The following is a 22,681-nucleotide window of genomic DNA, read 5'->3' as shown; positions in this document are numbered from 1 at the left end:
TTGGTTACATAATCCTGTGTGCATAATTAAATAAATTACAGCTTCAAATAAATTTTAATTGAGGGAATTAAAGTGTTTCTGATTTGTTTTTTAAAGAAAAAGCAGGATAAAGTGTAGCAATTCGTTTATAAATTCTGTTTCATTTGATTATTTTGGATTAGCATGTTTTTTATGGTTAAATTTTGAGAGCTGTCGGCCGAGTTGTTGTTTTTAATAAATTTTGTTTTTCTGAATTTATTCTGTTTCCATATTCCATCTTTGTAGACTCTTAGATTTGGAAGGCCCCTAGGTGGATTCTCACTCTGCCTCCCCTCTAGGGGAGGACCCTCACATCCCAGCATTCTTGGCAGATGGTCATGTAGCTTCTGCCAAAATTTTTCTCAAGACAGAGTTTGCTGTTCTCTAAAAGGATAATATTCTAACTTTGATTATTGGCCCAGAAGTAATTTTGAAAGTTCTGAGACTGATTTTTAGAGTTTTAAAATTGGAAATAGCCGTAGTCTTTCAGTTTGTACAAATTATTTTTTAAGTTCATCAATAAATATTTTATTTTTTATTTTTTAAATTTATTTGAGAGAGAGGCAGCATGAGAGAGAGTATGAGTTGGCGGGGAGGCCCAGAGGGAGGGGAAGAAGCAGAAGCAGACTCCCTGTTGAGCTGGGAGCCCAATGTGGGCTCCATCCCAGGACCCTGGGATCATGACCCGAGCTGAAGGCAGAAGCTTAACCACTGATCCAAGTGCCCCAAGATTTTATATTTTTTTTAAATTTTAAAAATCATTTGTATTATTATTTTTAAAAAGATTTTATTTATTTATTTGACAGAGAGAAAGAGAGACCCCAAGTAGGCAGAGAAGCAAGCAGAAGAGGAGGGGGAAGCAGGCTCCCTGCTGAGCAGAGAGCCCAATGTGGGGCTCGATCCCAGGATCCTGGGATCATGACCTGAGCCGAAGGCAGAGGCTTAACCCACTGAGCCACCCAGGCGCCCCAGATTTTTTATTTTTAAATGATCTCTACACCCAACATGGGGCTCTACCTCACTACCTTGAGATCAAGAGTTGCATGTTCTACCAACTTAAAAAACTACCATAATAGTAATATACTCAGAGAATAGTAGTAGATTTAAGTAATCCTTTTTTTTTTTTATAAAGATTTTATTTATTTATTTGACAGACAGAGACCACAAGTAGGCAGAGAAGCAGGCAGAGAGAGAGGAGGAAGCAGGCTCCCTGCTGAGCAGAGAGCCCAATGTGGGGCTCGATCCCAGGACCCTGGGATCATGACCTGAGCCGAAGGCAGAGGCTTAACCACTGAGCCACCCAGGCGCCCCAGATTTTTTATTTTTAAATGATCTCTACACCCAACATGGGGCTCTACCTCACTACCTTGAGATCAAGAGTTGCATGTTCTACCAACTTAAAAAACTACCATAATAGTAATATACTCAGAGAATAGTAGTAGATTTAAGTAATCCTAATTTAAATATATCTATATTCCTTTTTTGTTAGCACACACATCATAATATAATATTAGGGTGAAATGGAAACATTTTAAACATAACATGCATAGTATTTATTTGCTCCTTTTGTCTATTTGTATACATAATATTTTGTGCCTTTAATCACTGTGCATATAACATATTGTTTTCTCTTTCAGAATATATTCTATGTAATCATCTGTGCTTTAATATTGTCATTATAATAATTATTGTATAACAAGACATTGAATTGAAACACCTTAATATGTTGAAGCATTCTTCTATTATCTAACATTTAGGTCTCCTCTTTTCTTATGAATATTGTTAATATAGCTGTTTTAATGCAAAGTTTTTCTGTTTAATACAAAGCTTTTTCTGTCTTGAGCTGTTTCCCTACAATAAATTTTTTGTGTAGGGGACTTAATCAAATCATATGAACTTTTTTATTTTGTTTAGGATTTCTCCAGTGATGATTCTAAGTTAGAATATAATGTAGATGCTGCAAATGGCATTGTTATGGAAGGATATCTGTTCAAACGAGCCAGCAATGCCTTCAAAACTTGGAACAGGTAATATATTTCAAATACTAGTCTTGATCTTGCCATGTTGTTTCTGACCTTTGCTGTGATTTGACAGCTCTTTCATAATTCTTTAAATTCACAGTCCATAATAATTTTCTTGAACTCAGTCCATTGATAGCACTAATTCTAAAGGGTAAAATTAAGCAAAATATAAACCAGGAGGCAAGATTTCTTTTCCCCCCTTTGGGTTCCTTCTCTGTGTGATGTTTATGTACATTTTAATTTAGTGTTTGCTTACGATCTTTTAAGCTAGGTGATTGTGGTCTTTTGATCTTTGCAATAACTTTAACCAGGACTTTTAGGAAATGAGATTATTTTTATATGTGGAGTGTCTGTAGCAGTTGGTGCTCCTTTATTCTAAACTTGATGGCTACCAAAAATGTTGCTTTTTGTTGTTGTTAATCTAATTTTTACAAAGTATTAATCATATAAATGTCTTTTTATATAAACATAAAAAGTATTTTATTATGCTTTTCTGTGTATTAATACAATAAAGTAAAATAATTTCAGACATTACAGTATAAAAAAAGATTTTGTTGGATCAGGATCATCTTTCCAAATAGTAGTTATTAGTCTTTTATTTAAGGATGCCTCTGTTTTTGCAGAAACAACAACAACAACAACAAAGTAGCTAGAATAATTTTGTAATAATTGAGAGTAACATTGGGTTCTGGTGAATTGATTTACATTATTGGTTGAATGTGTATGTTTCATTTGCTTCTTGAACAAGACATGAATTCACTTAATGATAGAGAAGATTGTTGTTTTTTTTAAAATGGACATTAGCAAAATAAATAGAATTTTCTTGGTAAATTTAATTTAGTATGTTTTTGTTAATTTAAATGGAAACTGTATGCTTGAATATTTAATGTATTAAAGTGGATTCCTAGTGCACTTATTTTGATTTCTTGGTGATGAGATTATATGGAAAATTCACTGGTGTTTTCAAATGTCAGTGATTTATTGAGCATTTCCCTAGTATTTGATATTGCCAGATACTTAAGTCTATGAGGTGTTTTTTATTTGATATAATTTTTCTTTACATGAGGATGAATATAAATAGAAAGTGATTATATTTGATATTAAACCTCTTTGAGTTATGTAGAACTTATGAAATAATGAAGGGATACAGAAGGATCAATTAAGGTGGTCTGGGTAGAGTAGTGTTTTTTACCATTGTAAAATGAAAATGAAAAATTAAAATTCTGTTTTCTAAGCTGTTTAAATTAAGACAGTTTTAACTTTTTCCTGGCAAATTTCCACGGCCAGAATAGGAAATTAAAATAAAACAATAGTGTGTCACTTTTTATAATAAATAAAGATTTGTCAACCAGTACAGTTTCATGAGGTAATGTTAGAATTGAATTTTAACCTTCAGATTTCAAAACAACCTACTTAAAGTTTAACACAGTGAAAATACAGTAAATCCATAGAAACTATACCATTATGTTAAGAAGAAATGAAAGATCTTCCCTGGACTACTCCAATGAGAAATGATCTCAGACTTCAAAATGAAGCACAGTAAGTGTTAGTGGAAAATTGCATTGCCATTTAGGGCAATAGGAGAAAATTAATTCTGATTTAAACATGGACCTTTTGTTTTTTATTACTTGTTTCATGAATTCTATTAATTGGCATAGATAATAAAATGTAACTAAAAGCAAGTAGGGATAACTATTAAATTCTCAGTTGTAGATATGTTACCTTCCTTTTTTTTTTTTTTTTAAGATTTTATTTATTTGTTTGACAGAGAGAAAGAGCACGCACAAGCCTGGGGAGCAGCAAAGGGAGGGAGAGAAGCAGACTCCCCGCTGAGCAGGGAGCCCTATGTGGGGCTCCATCCCAGGACCCTGGGATCATGACTTGAGCTGAAGGCAGATGCTTAACAACTGAGCCACCCAGGCGCCTCTCTTACCTTCCATTTGTAAAGTGGAAAGACAGTGCCTTTGGAAATGAGCCTGCTTTTTTAAGGAGATGCCAACTAATTGTAGTGGATGACAGTTACTCATTAGAATCATGGATCATATTTCAACACCCTGATTTTTAGTAAAGTCATGAAGGTGCAGAGAGATGGTTGCTCTTTGAAGGTCACACAGCTGGTCTGTGACAATACCGAGGCCTAGAACCTGTCTTTTTTTTTTTTTTATCTTGCTATGGAAATTCCATATAAATTTTTGCTTTGATAAAGCAGAATATGTCAAATATTTAAAAAAAACTTAAGAACTATTAAAAAAATAGTTCTCCTAGACTATTTACATTATTAGGAAGATTATGAACAGATTTTTTCATTTTCATATGCCTTTAAAAAGAATGTTTTATGAAAATACCAGTAAAAAGCAGACTTTTAAGGAATATAGTATATAAACATTGTATAGTAGTCTTTTCACAGAAAACAAAAGTCAAAAGCTTATAACAAAAGTTTTAGATATTTTCTAGGTTATAGGTCTGTAATGGTGAAAGGGAGAAGAAAAATCTGTTAAATGTTATTTAGAATTTTTTTCTGCTTTTCAACTTAAAACTTCAGAATGTAACCTAAAATTCTTATATGAAGTTTATAAAAAATCTAATCTCAGGAAATACTTGCAAATACCTTCCCTTTACCTATATATGACTGTAGAATCTGCCCTTCTTCTCTAATTAGTTTTCTATCCAGCTTGATTTCATATATTTGATTAGACTTCAAATAAAAGATATATTTGTGGTATTTGTACCTCACCTTTAAAAATCTAGGATCCCAACTCTGCAAGCATAAAGATTTTTCTGCCTACTCTTTAAGTATCTTCTTTAGATTGTCCATAGATTAGTTTTAGGGAACACTTTTTGTTGTCACTATAAGGTACTAATCCTATGATGGCAAATTCGCCATTATCTATAGTTTGATGGAATGGTGGCATGTAATATTTTCAAAGCCAACATTTATTTATTTGTTTGTTTTTATTTCGTTTCCAATTAACATAGATCATAATACTAGTTTCAGGTATAGAATTTAGTGATCCAGCACTTAAAAGTGCTGGGCTCACCACAAGTGCCCTCCTTAATCCCCATAACCCGTTTAAACCAACTTTTAGAAAAGACTTACTTCCTGAGAGAAATGTGATTTTTTTTTTTAAAGATTTTATTTATTTATTTGACAGACCGAGATCACAAGTAGGCAGAGAAGAGGCAGGCAGAGAGAGGGGAGGAAGCAGGTTCCCTGCTGAGCAGAGAGCCCAAGGTGGGGCTCAATCCCAGGACCCTGAGATCCTGACCTGAGCCGAAGGCAGAGGCTTTAACCCACTGAGCCACCCAGGCGCCCCAGAAATGTGAATTTGATTAGGAATTCCCAGGTAGTTTAAAAACCTGTCCCTGGGCTTCATAAAATCTAAGCATCATTCTCTAATTCGAATTTTAACAAAAGAGATCATATTTTGTGTGATGTGATTGAAAGAATGTAAGGAGTGAGACACTTTATGTTTTATGTGAATTGTTGAATTTGTCTCTTGGTTTCAGATTTCTAGTTTGTAGTGTCTCAGGATTTTTATATGTCTATAATACATGTTTTTCTGAAAACACATGAGATCTACCAAAATTATCTTTCCATATCAGGCCATTTTCTCAATGTGGCAACTTCACCTCAGGCTCAAATCAAGGCCAGATGGGTTATTCATACATATATATATGTATGTATGTATATACATACATATATATATGTATGTATATATTTGTATATATATATATATATATATATTTGTACCTATATACATAGATATGAATGAATAAGGAAAATAATTAAGTGCTTAGATTATTTAGTAGTAAACTGGTTAAATGAATAAATAAGCTGAATTATTACATGCTATAGTCAGATTGTGTTGAAGTAGAAAATATAACTAAAAGCCTAAAATGTATTGTACAGTTTCTTAAAGTATTATATATGCTGCTAGCTCAGATACAAATTTTGTTTTTATTGGCTTTTTGTTTTAAAATAAGTGTATGATAGATTAAAAGATATTCTGCTTATGTGTGGCCTTTGTCTGCTGTCATGATGAAAAGGGGGAGAGCAGGTAGGAGGTAGGTTTATTTGCCTAATAATATTTTATAATCTTTGAAATTCTTAATTAGTGATCCTACTTTCCTTATGAAGAGTTTCATTTGTTTCAGCTTTATGAAGATATATCTATAGTGATTATTGCCCTTAATTTTTTAGGAGCAACTTACTAAAATGAGAAGTACTTTATTTTATAGCTATCACCACAGAGGAGAAAATAATAGTAGAGGTATGCCCAAGTGTGCCAAGTCCTACCAGAACTTTTCATAGCATAATAATTGAAGAACATTTTTGAATATTTCTAAAATATTAGCATTTCAGATTCCTAAGTGTTAGAGTTGTGTAAATGCATACATGTATATATTTGAGAGCAAAATACAACAGATATTTTTGACTCTTTTGTTAGGTTTGAGCTTAAGCTTGTTTCTTTAATTCTTGCTTTATTTTCATATCATGCTAGTCCTTTGCTTATTTTGCACATTTGCGTTTTCATTCTTTTACCACCTTTCCTTTATGTTTTAATCCTGCCCCATTTTTTCACATGACAGGAAAAAGCCCGATCATATCAGGTACCAAATGGCTTCCTTCCCCTCATTTCTGCCTTACTCCAGTTTCCTCTTTGGCACGAGAAAGCTCATAATTAACCTGCATTTCATTTGGATTACTTGCAATGGATATAATGTCTCATGTTTTAAATTGGAAAGAAAATATACATATTTCATTTGAAGAATGGAATTATCTTTTCATTGCCAATTGCCTCAATATGTTTTAATTGATATATTTTAATATATCAATTTTAATTGATATATTTTAATTTGATACATTTATTGTAACTCAAAGATATAGATGAGTAAGTAATATGAATGCCTTTGTATCTTTTTTATTTTTTTGAGGAAAATAAGCCAGTTAAACACTTTTCAAAATTTTAAACAGTAACTAGGAATTAGCGCCTTTGCTAATAATCATGTTAGTTTTATTGAAAATACAAATTATCATTTCCTAGAGGTTTTTTAAAAAATATTTTGGTCTTTTTTTCTTGGGACAAATTTAATTGAATTTGAAAGATAGTAGTGTACATGCTGAAGCTTTTAATTTTGTTAAATGTTCACCTACTTGGCACATATATGAATTTCATTTTTATAGTTTTAGTGACAAATCTAAGATTTAGAAGTTTGACTTTTACATTTTATTTTTGGTTTCAAGTGCCGTTCTAGGACTAATGATTAAACATGAAAAAAGACACTTGATTTATTTTTTTAATACATTTTTTCCTTTACTCCCACCATGTTTTGTTATCCTGAAGCTCTCATAGGTATTTAAATATCAATAATATCTAACTGTTTATGAATTTAGTATTTTGGCCTAAAATCTTTATTGAGTTATTTCACTTTGGGATAGATATAAAGTGGTGTATTATTTTTCTTAATGAACCAAGAAATTTTGCTGTTTAAAAAACAGTCTTTTTATATCTTGGCTTTGTGGTCAGTTTCTGTAGGATATAGTGTAGTAATCAGCTCAGTGCTTTCTAAAGTTGGTCTTTTTGATTATTTAATTATCTTAAAAAAATGTTTTTTAAAGTTCACTTAAGTAATCTCTACACCTAACGTGGGAGTTGAATTCATGACCTCAAGATAGATAGCTGCACACTCCTCCTTTGGCTGCCCTTCTGAGCCACCCAGGTGCCCTTACTGTTTTTTAAAGTAGCTCCAAAATACAGGTAGCGTGAGCGTGAAATAAGTAACTTATCCTATACATTATAGGCTATGAACCATCTCATTTTTTCCTTTTATTAGAAATGTTAATAATAGCTAGTATTATCCCATAGGAGCAGTTTAAAAAATTACATTCCATCTTACTCATCCAATTAAAGTTTTGATCAATGTAAATGAGTGTAGTTGACTCTTTTTTCTTTATTTTAATGGCAGAGGAGGGGAGACAGTGTCATATAATACATAGATTTTAATAATTGAAAAAATTTTTTCTGTGTAGGATTTATTATGATTTTCTTCCTTAGGAAATGTCAAAATTAAGATGAATTTATAGTGTCTTCCCTGAGTGTACAAAAAAGTGATGATGTGAGAGTCACCCCGAAGCAGATAGATGGTAGGGAAACCTGGGTTTCAGAAACGTATTGGGATTCAGAAACGTATACGATCTATAAAGTTAATAATCAGAGGAAATGCTCTCTGACCCAAAAAAAAAAAAAAAAAAAAAAAAAATTTTTTAATGTGGTGTTTTTAAAATAATTTTTCGAGGTTATTATCCTAAGATGCAGCAATTCAATAGAAATTTATTTTTTAAAGATCCCAGAAGCACGAAAAGTTTACACGGTTATGTGGGTGGGTGCTTTCTATTGTGCAATAAAACTATAGTTTTTCATAGAATTATGTATGATTACTATACTGTAAAACATAAGAGCTGTTATTAGTATAGTTCACTCTACTTCAAATGATTTAAAAAAAAACATTTTGATCAATATCAGAGATTGTTTCCATTGCATGTCATCCCATGTGGCAGGGCTGCACCATTTTGTTTGTTTATAGGTGTTTCCTTTAACATTTCTAACCAACTATGTGTACCAAAGCAAAGAAACCCAGAAGTTCTTCCTTTTCTAGCCTTCCTCTTGATGATTTGTATTAGAGGCAAGTCACTTGGTTTTATCTAGATGCTTATTTAACAGATCTCTATTTTAATGGTAAAGGTGATACCGTTTGAAGTAGCAAGAAAACCTAACAGTCTGTCTAGTTTAAAACAGAAAAGCATCTAATAATTTTCATAGCTTTGGAGAATTAACTTAATTTTTAAAAATAGAAATCTAAGTATGTCTAAATACATTTTCTAGTGCTTTGTATTAGTCAATGAAAAGGTAGAATCTCTATCTGCTAATAGATTAATAACTAATGTTTACAATAGAAATCATCTCACGTGAAACTAATTTTAAAATAATGACTGAAATAGTTTGACCTTTCATGCTTGATGAGAATTTTTGCTTCTTTTTATGAATGGCTTTTGGCTGTTAATTTTTTTTTGTAAGTCTTTAGCTTCTTTTACTGTTTTAATAAATAAGAATTAGTAAATATGCCATACATAGGTTAGCTTTTTCTTCTAAAACAGATTGCAAGTAAATTGTTTGCCTAATAACTTATAAGAACAAGCAGAACAATATAAATAGGTGAATCATTTTTAGTAATAACTTTTATTCTGCTTATAAGTATTTTATATTAAAGTGAAGTCAAGTGAATTGGCGATTATCTCTTACTTGATATCAGTTCTAAAATGATTTAATTTCCTGTTTTGCTTAACAAATCAAACACTTGCTGAATTAGCTGTGCAAAGGTTATAGACAAAGCACCATTTAGTTCAGTGTTTTGCTGTATACAAATGGATCGTCTTTTAAAACATAAGTTTATTTCTACTTGATAATTGAAGCAATTATTTTGGGGGAAAGATTTTTAGTTATTTTTGAGTAACCTCAAAAAAACTAATTTTTACTTTTTTACAATTATTTGGTGATAGTGTAAAGGATAACAGCTGTTGTTAGGATATAAATTTCTGACGGAAAATGAATCAAAATACAGTAACTTTATTTTCCTAGTCTGTGGTTTTAAAACTGTTTAAAATTATTGTTTACTTTCAGTAGTTATCTCATTGACATTAGTCCATATAAAATGAAACAAAACAGTGCACTTCTCAAAACATAATTATTATGAACTGATTTTCTAGTGCTTTCCCAAATATTTCATTTCTAACAACTGACCTAAATTATGTCTATGAGAACTTAATCTGTTTTTATTTATTTAGACGCTGGTTTTCAATACAGAACAATCAGTTGGTTTACCAGAAAAAGTTTAAGGTAGGTATTTTGTTAATTAAATGAAAACCCAGTGAGTCCCCCATTTCAGTTCTCTGTTCATCTTGATAAAGCACTGAAGTTTTTAAATGCTTGTGTATGCAACATTATTTTATTAATTTTATGTTTAGTCATGTATAAGAGGACTCAAAAGTGGAAAGTATTAACCTTTGATTCTTAAAATAAGCAGAGTGATTTTGAATTCTGAATTCTTAACTCCTGGTTTTAAGACAGGTGTTTCTCTGTCCCAGGATTATTACTTTCATTTCTTTATTTCTTTGGCTAGTGTGTGACAGGAACAATACTGCCATTGAACAGTATTTTTTTTTGTTGTTTTTTTTCGACAGTATATTTTGAGACTGAAGGAAAGGGTGCCTTTTGAGAAACATAACGTTAGGGCAAAGGTGATAAATATGGAAATGTGAAATATGACAGTAAAATTTAAGCTTGAAGTAATTTAAATAGAAACCTCTAAATTTGTTAATGCTGTTTTTATACATCTCTTTTCCTGAACCTTTTTTTAAGGTTGAGGAATTTTTATTTATTGGAAAGACGTACCACAATTACATGGCACCTGAGAATGTTAAAAATAATTAGGGAAAAAAAACCCTTAGTTAATAGGTGATTTTTACCTAGTTAGTCTTTGTGAATGACGTAGTCAACTGTACATTTATTTATTTTTAAAAGATTTTATTTATTTGAGAGAGAGACAAAGATAGTGACAGAGATAGTAAGAGAAAGCAGGAGTAGGAGGAAAGAGAGAAGCAGGGGCTTCGCTGAACCTGATCAGGATCTCAGTCAAGCTGAAAACAGATGCTTAACTCACTGAGCCACCCAGGTGCCCCTCAGCTGTCCATTTCAAATGCTCACTTTGCTCTTGAGATAAATCTGAAGTTTTATTTGCTTGTTTCTGTGCTAACAGGCTTATTCCATGCAAGTCCTAGTTAGTTCATGGTTTCTTCTGCTCTGATAAACTTGGTTTTGAGTTTATATTTTTATTAAGTACTAGAAAAATGATAGAAGCTTCCTCATTTTCTTAGGTATTTTTAAGAAGAATAGATAAGCTTATTATTTTTTGTTGTTATTTAAAACTTGACTCTTAAAGGTTTCTTTTTTAGAGGAAAGTAGATTTTATTATATATGTGTATGTGTGTGTGGGGTAGCCAGGAGAGTAATGGATGTGAAAGAAAATGGAAGAAAATTAAAGTTAGTAGGAAGCTAATGTTTATTGAGCAACTTATTAATTAATTGCCAAGTGTTAGACTAAGCTCTTTACATATACTTCCATTTAATCCTTGTACAGCCATTTTATGAGACAGATAAAATTATGAACAGGACACAGTTACCTTTATTACATCTATATAAGAGTTGATAACTCCTATCTCTAATCCTAAATGAGATAAATATAAATCTTTAAAATTAGACCATTTATTCCAAGTGATATTTTAAAGTATGTTATTATTGGTATTGGCAGTAGTATTTAAAAACTAAGTTGATAAACATGAGAGTTTTGTTTCCTTATTATAGGATAACCCCACTGTGGTAGTGGAAGATCTCAGGCTCTGCACAGTGAAACACTGTGAAGATATAGAACGACGCTTCTGTTTTGAAGTAGTCTCTCCAACAAAGTAAGTGGTTCTAAAGAATGAGAGTTGCTTTTAAGTTTCTATCATTTATTTTAAAGAACTTTTCAGAGTATAGAACATTGTAAAATAAAACATTGTGTCTTACTTGTGATTATGGTAGAGAGGGAAAAACATGCTTTAAAAGTAAATTTAATAATTAATGATTATAAGTATTACAGTGAGATATTTATGTATTTTTGTATTATGAGATATTTACGTAACTTCTACCCAATATCATTTTCTTTAAATTCTATAAAGATTATTGATATGGCCATATGAAAACTTTTTAGTGTCTTGATTATGAACTGATGTCATATATCAGATCAATTTCTCTGATAACTATCATTTTATATTTCTATCCAATAGAAAAAATTAGTGGTATATTTGGTAAATTAAAAAAAAATTTTAATGTTCAGGGATTTGTGATTTTTTTTCCTAATAGACAATTTATTTCATTTCTATTGATTTCTTCATGAACATACTATGTCCTAAAGATAGTTGAAATAAAACATTTCAAAAGAAATTGCTTTTTATTAGAAAATTATTAAATAGCAAAGTAAACCTTGTTATTATTTGGAGGGGGGTTACCTTAGTGTCTGAGAAAACAATGTCATTTCCTTTTAGAAGTTGTATGCTTCAGGCAGATTCTGAAAAGCTGCGCCAGGCATGGATTAAGGCTGTTCAGACCAGTATTGCTACTGCTTATAGAGAGAAGGGTGATGAATCAGAGGTTAGTAAACAATATTGTAATGTGAAATGATACATTGCCAAAAGTTCTTAATTTTAATTTCAACATTATGTGATCATACCAGTTTTTAATGAATGATGAATTTTGTAAATGAGAGAGGTTTTACTATGAAAATCTAGATTCAGTTTATTTCTCTTTATCATTTTAATATATGTTTAATTCAGTATTTGAATATATATCCTAGACTATCATTAGGTATTCTAATGTAAGTATTTTTCCCAAAATATGTTATGTATTCTCATTAATAAAAATCAGTAAAAAAAATAAAAGACTAGTAATTAATAAAAATCAAAAAAGGAAAGCTCAAATTGTCTCTGGTTGAAATCTCCGTGGATAGGATAAGATGAATTGAATGTGGAGTCTTGCGTCATAGCCTGGGTTCAGCTTCCCAGTGATTTTACAGACTTTTGAGCAAGGCCATTAGTAAGCTTTGAGAAATGGAACTTAATAATTCCTCAAGTAACTTCTTGAAAATGAAGCATTTGTGAGTCTGTGCATGTTTGAAAATGTCTTTATCCTCACATTTGTTTGATAGTTTGGTTGGGTTGGAGTTTCTAGATTAGAAATAATTATCCTTAAGAATTTAACAGCATTGTTTAGTTTCATCATTGCTGTTGGAGTCTTTCTTATTACTGACCTTTTTTTTGTATTGCTCCTCTCCAATTTTCCTGTTTTCTTTTTCTGGAATTTCTGGACTGATTTTATGATTTTTAAATTTTTTTATGTGTTTTTGCTCTGCTTTCTCTGAGATTTTCTCAGTTAATCTCCCAAACCTTCTATTGAATACTTTAGTTTTGTTAACACATATTAAATTTCCTGGAGTTTCTTTTTGTTTGCTGAATATTTATACATGTAAACCTGTTCTTTCTTCATGGATACAGCGTTAGAGCTATGGTTTTTAAACTTGGCTGCCTGTGACGATAACACAGGGATTTAAAACAAAATCCTAATACATAGGTTCTACCCTAGAGTAATTAAATGGAGTTGGGATCCAGGAATCTATTATATATATATATATATTTTTTTTTTTTTTAAGATTTTATTTATTTATTTGACAGAGATCACAAGTAGGTAGAGAGAGGGGAAGCAGGCTCCCTGCTGAGCAGAGAGCCCAATGTGGAGCTCGATCCCAGGACTCTGAGATCATGACCTGAGCTGAAGGCAGAGTCTTAACCTGCTGAGCCACCTAGGTGTCCCCCATGAATCAATATTTGAAAAGCTTCCTGGGTGATTTCCATATACAGGCAATGTTGAGAACTGTTGAGTCAAGAGTTTTTTCTTGGCTATCTGGTAATCTATTCTGATTACAAGTTAAGGACTAAAGCCTGTTTGGACACTCTCAAGAACATAGTTAGGACTTTGTTGACTATGTGCCTCTCTGAAGTCTGGATGATTTGTTGAGGAACAACCAGAGAGTTAGGTTCTTTGGAATCTTTTTAGCTTGTATGATTTCCAGAGAAGTCTCGATATCAGTCTCCTGCAGAGGGGTAAGGGTCTGCTGGGAACTAGTTGCCAGGGATCTCAATATTCAGTGTGTATATGTTCATTTAATCTTCTGCCTTACACTTTCAGGTAAATCCTATGCATAGACCCTGTTTTACTTCCTCAGAGTATAAAATAAAATTCTAGTTATTTGTATTTATGTGTGGAAGCAGTCCCAAAAGGGCATGGAATTGGGGAAGGCACTTTGGGATCTACCTGTTCTTTCCACAGTCATTTCTCCCACTTTGGTTCCCACTTCTATGGTTCACTGGTATAAATCCTTGAGCCATTTGAGTATCATGTAATGTAAATTCATGAACTCAGATTTTTACTTACTTACATAGTAAGATTTGGCCTTGGTACACTTAGTTACTATTCATCGAACCATCTTCCAGCTTTCAAAATTTTGTTGCTGTTATTTGCTTTTCTGTTTTCCCTTTTTTTGTGGGTAAATGTCTTAAAAAAAAACAAACAAACTAAAAAAATCCCCACAAGAGCTTTCTAAGTAGATTATAGTCATCATCTCATTTCATGCCTAATAGTAATTTTTAAATATCATCTATTACCCACTCTATATTCAGGAGTCCCCAGTTGTCCTAAAAATGTCTTCTGCCACCTATTTATAAAGTAGCATCTTGTGTATGATGGGCATTGCATCTGGTTGTTATGTCTCTCAGGTCTTTCAGTCTAGAGCAAGGCCTTCTTTTAATGACAATGACTTACTGAAGAGATAAAGTTAGTTATCCTATAGAATTTCAACTGATAAAATTCAATCATAGGTGGTACGTATACTTCATGTTGCAACAGGAGGCACCGAATACTTGGTTATCCAGTCATTCATTGCTAATGCTGTAAGGCTTCTGTGTGAAGATGAGGTGGCCACATTGGATTAGAAAGATGACAGTATGATTTCTCCACCGTAAAGTTAAATTTTCTCCCCCTTTCCCAGTCTACTTGTTACTTTGTATAGTAACTTTATTTTGTGTTATTTTGATCCTGTAAGATCTAATCCCCCTCCAACCATTCATCTAATGGTTTTACAGATGAGTTTGTAATTTCATTAGGAATTGCGAAATGCTGGTTCTCTAATTCTGTCATCCCATCTTTATTGATTAACTTGAATCTTACATTAAATATAGCATTTGTTTATCAGCTAGAGCTATTTAGTTACTTTAACAAAGTGCTTGATTTTTTCTTTTAATTACCACATTTGGTTACCTTATTAGCTACTTCAAGGAGGACAGATATCTAATTTTTTGGTTATTGTTATAAACTCATGGATTTTTTAGGTACAATAGGTCCCAATTAATTACAGTAATTACTTATTTTTACAAAATTATTTGAGTATGGTTGACACCCAGTGTTGTATTAGTTTAGGTATAGAACAGTGATTCAACAACTCTATCCATTACCCTGTGCTCACCATATTCACCATACAGTGTTACTACAATACCATTAACTGTATTATCTGTGCTATACCTTTTATCTCTGTGACTTACTCATTCCATAACTGGAAGCCTTTATCTACCACTCCCTTTTCCATTTTGCCCATTCCCCCCACTCACTCCTCTCTGACAACCATTAGTTTGTTCTCTATAGGTCTATTTCTGCTTTTTGTTTGTATTTTTATTCATTTATTTTGTTTCTTAGCTTCTACATATATGTGAAATCATACAGTATTTGTCTTTCTTCATCTGATTTATTTCACCCTAGTATAATACCCTTTGGGTTCATCCATGCTGTTACAAGTGGTATGATCTCATCCCTTTTTGTGGCCTCATAATATTCCTCTGTGTGTGTGTGTGTGTGTGTGTGTATACACACACATACATATCTTCTTTATCCATTCATCTATTGATAGATCCTTGGATTGCTTCCATATCTTGGCTGTTGTAAATAGTACTGCAGTAAACAGGGCTGCATGTATCTTCTTGAATTAACGTTTTTATTTCTTTGGGGTAAATAGCCAGTAGTGGAATTATTAGGTCATGTAGTATTTCTATTTTTAATTTTTTGAGAACCTCCATAGTGTTTTTCAGAGTGGCTACACCAGTTTACATTCCCACCAACCATACACAAGCAGTCTTTTTTCTCCACATTTTTACCAGCACTTGTTATTTCTTGTCTTTTTTATTTTAGCCATTCTGACAGGTGTAAGGTGATACCTCATTGTGGTTTTGATTTTCATTTCCCTGATGAGGCATCCCTATTGGTAAGGAAAAAGTTAAACTGTTACTCTTTGTGGATGATGTGATACTATACACAGAAAGCCCTAAAGATGTCACCAAAAAACTACTAGAAGTAATAGATGAATTTAGTAAAATTGGAGGATAAAAAGTACCCAGAAATTAGTTGTGTTTCTATACACTAACAATGAAGTAGCAGAAAGAGAAATTGAGAAAAAAATTCCATTTACAATTGTACCAAAAAGAATAAAATACTCAGGAATAAACTTAACCAAGAAGGCCCTATACTCTGAATGCTATAAAATACTGATGAAAGAAATTGAAGAGAAGTCATAAATGGAAAGCTATTTCATGCTCATGGATTAGAAGAATTAATATTGTTAAAATGTTCATAATACCCAAAGCAATCTACAAATTTAGTACAGTCCCTGTCAAAATGCCAACAGCATTTTTTATTGGAACTAGAACAAATAGTGCTAAAATTTGTATGGAACCATAAAAGATCCTGAATAGCCAAAGCAATCTTGTGAAAGAAGAACAAAGCTGCAGGTATCACAATTCCACATGTGAAGATACACTACAAACCTGAATGGTTCTGGCACAAAAATAGACACATCAGTGGAACAGAATACAGAGCTCCAGAGATAAACCTACACTTCTGTGGTCAGTTAATCTATGACAAAGGATGCAAGCATATACAATGGGGAAAAGGCAGTCTCTTCAATAAATGGTATGGGGAAAACTGGACAGCACATGCAAAAAGAAAGAAACTGGACCACTTTCTAAGACCACACACATAAATAAACTCAAAATGGATTAAAGACCTAAATGTAATACCTGAAATCATTAAACTCCTAAGAGAACATAAGCAACAATATCTTTGACATTGGCCACAGTAACATTTTTCTAGATATATCTCCTAAGGCAAGGAGAAGAAAAGCAGTAACTACTGGGACTACATCAAAATGAAAAGCTTTTGCACAGTGAAGGAAATCATCAATAAAATAGAAAAGCAACCTGCTGAATGATAGAAGCTATTTGTAAAAGGTATGTCCAGTAAGGGGTGAAGATCTGAAAGATACAAAGAACTTACACAACTCAACACGAAAACCCCCACAAATAATCTGATTAAAAATGGCAGAGGACCTGAATAGACATTTTTCCAAAGAAGACATACAGATGGCCAACATATACATGAAAAGATGTTCAACATTAGTATTTTTTTTTATGTTCAGATTATCACAGCTTTGTCCAATAAAAGCTCAGGATAATGGCTTCTAATAATTTTTTTCTGGTTTTTAACAAGGTTTTGTGAGGGAACAAAATTACGTTTGCATCCAGATCATCTTGATGAAGAAGCTGGTAGCATTGCTGAAATACCTGTTATGAAAAATCATACACTAGAAATAATAGGGATTACAGAAAAAATAGGGATAGGGCTTCCTGAAAAACCGTGTGAGTTTGTAACTAGAATACTTGCAGGAATTTTAGAGTCTCAGTAAAAATACTGGAAGAGTTGAAGTATTAATAAATGAATACTACAGCATAATAGGACTTAGCTTTAAAAATTGATGAAGATAGCATAATGGAAGGGTATGGAAGGGTTGAGGCTACTCAGGTATGGTGACAAAGGCAAAACAGGTAAAGATCAGAGAGAATGAATGCAGCACACACTTTTGAGTCCTAGCACATAGCCAAAATGAGCCAAAAAGAGTGGAAGGAATGAGTGTCATATTTATTCCTTTTTTCCTGGAGGCAGCTAGCCCAGGTTCTGCTGTGTAGTATACTTTGCTTTCAGCTTCTTTAATTTGGTACAAAAACATTAGTTTCTATAAACTGGGAATGACCCAACAAGATTTCTGTATTACATTGACATCTTTTTCCTATCTGATAATTGCTTATGAAGTAATTCACATTATTGAACATATTCTAGTAAAACAGTTTTTTTTTTTTAAAGATTTTATTTATTTATTTGACAGAGAGAGATCACAAGTAGGCAGAGAGGCAGGCAGAGAGAGAGAGGAGGAAGCAGGCTCCCTGCTGAGCAGAGAGCCCGATGCGGGACTTGATCCCAGGACCCTGAGATCATGACCTGAGCCAAAGGCAGCGGCTTAACCCACTGAGCCACCCAGGTGCCCCACTAGTAAAACAGTTTTAAAAAAATTTTTGAATCGTATCAAATTTACAGACAAGTTCCAAGTATTGTACAAATAACTGCCCCCTCCACCACAAACTGTTTCAGGGTAAGTTTCTAGCATAATGCCCCACTGATTTAAGTGTTACTTACCACACTCTAGGACATTTCTCTCATAAAACCACAGTGCTGCCATCATAATCAGGAAATGAGCATTGATACATGGCTACAGTTTAGTTCCCAAACATCTTTAAGTTTCACAGTTGTCCCAGTAATATGCTTTAGAGCTATAAGATCCAGTCCAGAAGCACAGGTAACATTAGATTCCATGGCTCCTTAGTTTCCTTCCCTCAGGAATAGTCCCTCAGTCTTACTTTGACCTTCTTGACCTTGATAGTTTTGAAGCTAATGAGTTATTTTATGAAATGTCCTTCATTGTGAGTTTGATCTTTACTCTCAAGGTTATGTATCTTTGGCAGGTGTGTTGTATAAGTGATGTTGTGTTCTTCTAAGTGCATACTTGGGCGGCACATAACTTTGATTTGTCTCATTATTGGTGATGTTAACTTTGATTGCTTGATGAAGGTGGTGTTTGCTAGAATTTTGTACTATAATAGTTCCTTTGTAGATAATAAGTATTTTGTAAGAGATGTACTTTGAGATTATGCGAATATTCTGTTCCTCATCAGGCTTTAAATGTTATTTAATTATGTCAGTATAGACCACTATTTTATTCAATGTGTTATAATCCATTACTATCATTGTTTTGCTGTTCAAATTGACCCAGGTTTGGGCGCCTGGGTGGTTTAGTCAGTTAAGCATCTCCCTCTGGCTCAGGTCATGATCCCAGGATCCCAGAGTCTTGGGATCGAGTGCCACATCGGACTTCTCCCTCTCCCTCTGCCTCCCCCCAACCCCTGCCATGCCTGTGTGCTCTCTCTCTCTCTCAAATAAATAAATTCTTTTAAAAAATTGGCCCAAATGTGGCCAGTGGAACCCCGGCTTCTGTATCCTTTTGACATGTTCCCATCAATCTGAGTTCCTCCTTACTCTCTAGCATGATGAGATGTTCTGGGTTCATCTTGCACTTTCTCTGCATCAGTGCTAAGATCAGCAGTTTTTCCAAAGAGCCCTAGTTCCTTTTGCTGGTGAATGGCTTTTAGAAACCAAGGAAGGAATATATGCATGCATTTACACATAGACATGTTTACATATCTTTATGTATCTGTTTATATTGAAAACCATTAGTGTGTCTTTTGTATCTCCAGTTATAAGTACACACAACAGGGTTTGTTTTAATTCTGTCCCTTTCCATATAAATAAATGGCTCCCTTTTATTTTTAACATATTTACTTACATGATCAGTCCCCCTGTATGTAACGAACATCCTTTTTTCCTGCCTACTGCCCCTACTCGGGCTCTGGCACCTCACACTAGTGCTTTCTTCTCCTTCCTTAGTTTCTCACTTGTCTTACTGGGAATATAATTATAATTATGTAATTGATTTATTCTTTAGTAAAGCCATACCATTTCTAGTTATTCACTGCAGTAATCAAAACAATTTGCTTGCAGTTCATTGAATACTTCAGAAAAACTTGGTATAAAATAATAATATTAATTTTATTCTTGAGTCTTAATAGTCTAATGTTTATTTCATCTGTCTTGATATTGTTTGTTAAATAAGTGTTTCCCTTTCTCTCCACCCTCATATCTTACACATGTGTTCATTATGCATTTATTATATGTATACATATTTGTATTAAATATAAATTAAATGTAAATATTTATTTACATAAATATAGATATCAGTTCCAACATTTATGTTTCTTCTGACAAGACTACATGCCAGTTGATGGAGAAATCTATACCTTTTTATTTTTATTTGTAATGCCTACAACAGTGCCTGGCTTAGGCCCATCATACGCCTTCAGTTTATTGATTGGAAGCTTTTGTTTGGAGCAGGTAATGTGTAGCATAGTATTGCAGTCTTTTTTTTTTTTTTTCTTTTAAACAAATAATACTTTATTCTTTTAGAAGCTGGATAAGAAATCATCTCCATCCACAGGAAGCCTAGATTCTGGAAATGAGTCAAAAGATAAATTATTGAAAGGAGAAAGTGCACTGCAGCGAGTCCAGTGTATTCCTGGCAATGCCAGCTGTTGTGACTGTGGTCTGGCAGATCCACGGTGGGCCAGCATCAACCTGGGCATCACCCTGTGTATTGAGTGTTCTGGAATTCACCGGTAGGTAGGCCTGTATAGGGTGACAGATTTCTTTGGGATACACATAATAAATTATCATGTCCCATTGGTTACAGGACCTTCTCCACTTGCCTTAATATGACTGCCATTTGTATCTTTGTAACTTTTGTACAGTGAATAAAATTCTGCTTTGTGGACTGCCTTAGAGGACTTTGTTTTACTATTTATTATTAGCCAGAATAACCCTCCTGATTTACATACACGTTGAGGGCTGTGTTAGCAACTATGTTCCATTAAAAGGGAAATAATTTGAATAATATGCAAATAGAGACTTGATAGCTTTATATATTAATACAGTCTTTTTTCCCTCTAGGAGTCTTGGAGTTCATTTTTCAAAAGTACGATCTTTAACTTTAGACACATGGGAGCCTGAACTTTTAAAGGTAAAATACATACTTGTTTAAAAATAGTTCAGATTTCCACATAAACGATCAGGATTTTAGAATCTTGGTTTATAAAATGTATGAGTGTCTCAATGCTAACAATAAACTAAATTTATTGGAACACATCTGAGGCTATTTGGAAAATCTGGTGTTTTCATTAATGGGTTTTTAAATTGCTAAGTTTATGTAGCACTTTTAATTGCAAGTCACTTCACCTTTTAAGGAAAACTGTTTTCCTACATTTTTATGTTTTCTCAAAAAAACCTTCAATTCTGTGTCTTAATTTTAATCTTTTATTTGTTAAAAGTATAATAGAGATATTAGTGTGCTCCAGAGTGGATTGGTATAGCATGTTGTTATCATTGGGCCCTTTTAGCATAGGACCATTTTTAGATTTAGATTTCTGAAGGTAGTAGGCATCAAACTAAGACATCCTTTCATCTTGTGTAAGGATGAAGCCTTGTGCACAAATTCATATCTATGAAAATGTCATAAATCATTTAGACCACAATTAGGTTTCTGATAAATAAAAATCATATTGCTTAATAATATATATTTTTTAATTCCCACCATTTAGTTTACCATATTGTAATAATATATATATATATATTAGTTTAAAGATTATAATATACTCTGCATTTATTTCTGTGTGAAATTGTGTTCTTAATGTACTTAAATTTTTATTTCAACCCATAGATAAACTGGTAATCCTCTCAATTATGTAAAGTAAAACGTTTGCTTTAAACGTTTAGATTCAATTTTTAAAATTTGGTTGAAACACAGTCTGGTACATTATATAATATATAACCACAAGTTTTAAACAAAATATTTTGAAATTCTTATTTATCATATGTAAGGAGAAGATAGTTTATTTGTATTTTAAAACTTAACCTGTTTGGCCTTTTTTCATTGGATTTACCAAGCATTGTGAATAATATGCAGCATTGTACTAGCCATAGTTGAGGGAAGATGAGTCAGGAGAAACCCTTTCTTGTAAGACTGGTGGTCTTCCAGGGGGTGAAATGCTGTTAATGGCAAAATGATGATATTGCTCTTAGACCTTGTCTTAATTTGTTTTAACTTTAAATGTCTTTGTGGGATGAACATTGGCGGGATATGCAAAAAGAATGAGTTAATTGTACTTGTTTTAAGGACTTTTTTAGTATTTTTAGCAATTTGTAGCTTATTTTTCTATTTTCCTGCCAAAACAGCTTATGTGTGAGTTGGGAAATGATGTTATAAATCGAGTTTATGAAGCTAAAGTGGAAAAAATGGGAATAAAGAAACCACAACCGGGGCAAAGGTACTATTTCAGTTGTCTCCATGCTTTTTTTTCATAAGCAGGAATATAGCTATGATTTTATTTCACTATAATCGACATGTAATATTGAGACAGACTGTTTAGAAGAGACTGTTAAAATATGACTTTCTCTTTCTTGGGTAAGTCTTAGATAATTATTTTTTATTGATTAGATAATCAACTGTGGGCTTCAGATGAGAATCTTAAATGTTGAAAGTATCTTCATAGAATATAAAAGCCCTTAGCACTTAAAGTATATCAATTCTGTTATTGGCCTTTATAAAGAGAAATCTGTTTATTAATGTTTCTCAGGATCAAGTCTCTATTATCAACAATGAATGAATAGTTATACATTGTTTGACTTTGTTCAATAAATATCTGTTAAGGGGTGCCTGGGTGGCTTAGTTGGTTGAGTGTCCAACTCTTGATTTCAGTTCAGGTTGTGGTCTCGGGGGTCAGGGATCTAGCCCTGCTTATGGCTCTGCACTGGTCATGGAGTTTGCTTAACATTCTCTTACTCTTACTTGGCTTTCTTCCCCACCAAGGTCATGCTCTCTCTCTCTCTCATTAAAAAAAAATATATATATGTATATATATCTATTAATCGTGTACTCGGTACATGGCATTATGA

At 32.8% G+C, this 22,681-nt stretch overlaps 1 protein-coding gene across 6 annotated transcripts in view; it reads left to right on the top strand.

The window, feature by feature from the left end:
* The window catches only part of ACAP2 (ArfGAP with coiled-coil, ankyrin repeat and PH domains 2), a 140,067-nt gene that overhangs the window by 97,183 nt on the left and 20,203 nt on the right, over positions 1-22,681 (top strand). For 3 of the 6 annotated variants that reach the window (XR_014302912.1, XM_082699599.1, XM_082699597.1), the window contains exons 10-17: positions 1,933-2,045; positions 6,630-6,650; positions 9,883-9,934; positions 11,459-11,559; positions 12,181-12,286; positions 20,141-20,349; positions 20,681-20,750; positions 21,962-22,053. Coding sequence is in view for 4 of the 6 variants with exons in the window: in XM_082699599.1 (XP_082555725.1) it covers positions 1,933-2,045; positions 6,630-6,650; positions 9,883-9,934; positions 11,459-11,559; positions 12,181-12,286; positions 20,141-20,349; positions 20,681-20,750; positions 21,962-22,053 (764 nt within the window). In the remaining 2 variants the exon portion in view is untranslated. The remainder of the gene's footprint in view (positions 1-1,932; positions 2,046-6,629; positions 6,651-9,882; positions 9,935-11,458; positions 11,560-12,180; positions 12,287-20,140; positions 20,350-20,680; positions 20,751-21,961; positions 22,054-22,681) is intronic. The other 3 variants (XR_014302913.1, XM_082699600.1, XM_082699598.1) reach the window with 1 other exon arrangement.

Source organism: Mustela nivalis (genome assembly GCF_964662115.1).
Source record: "Mustela nivalis genome assembly, chromosome: 1".
Lineage (NCBI taxonomy): Eukaryota > Metazoa > Chordata > Mammalia > Carnivora > Mustelidae > Mustela > Mustela nivalis.
Note: the sequence above shows the minus strand (reverse complement) of the source record. Positions and strands in the feature narration are given on the sequence as shown.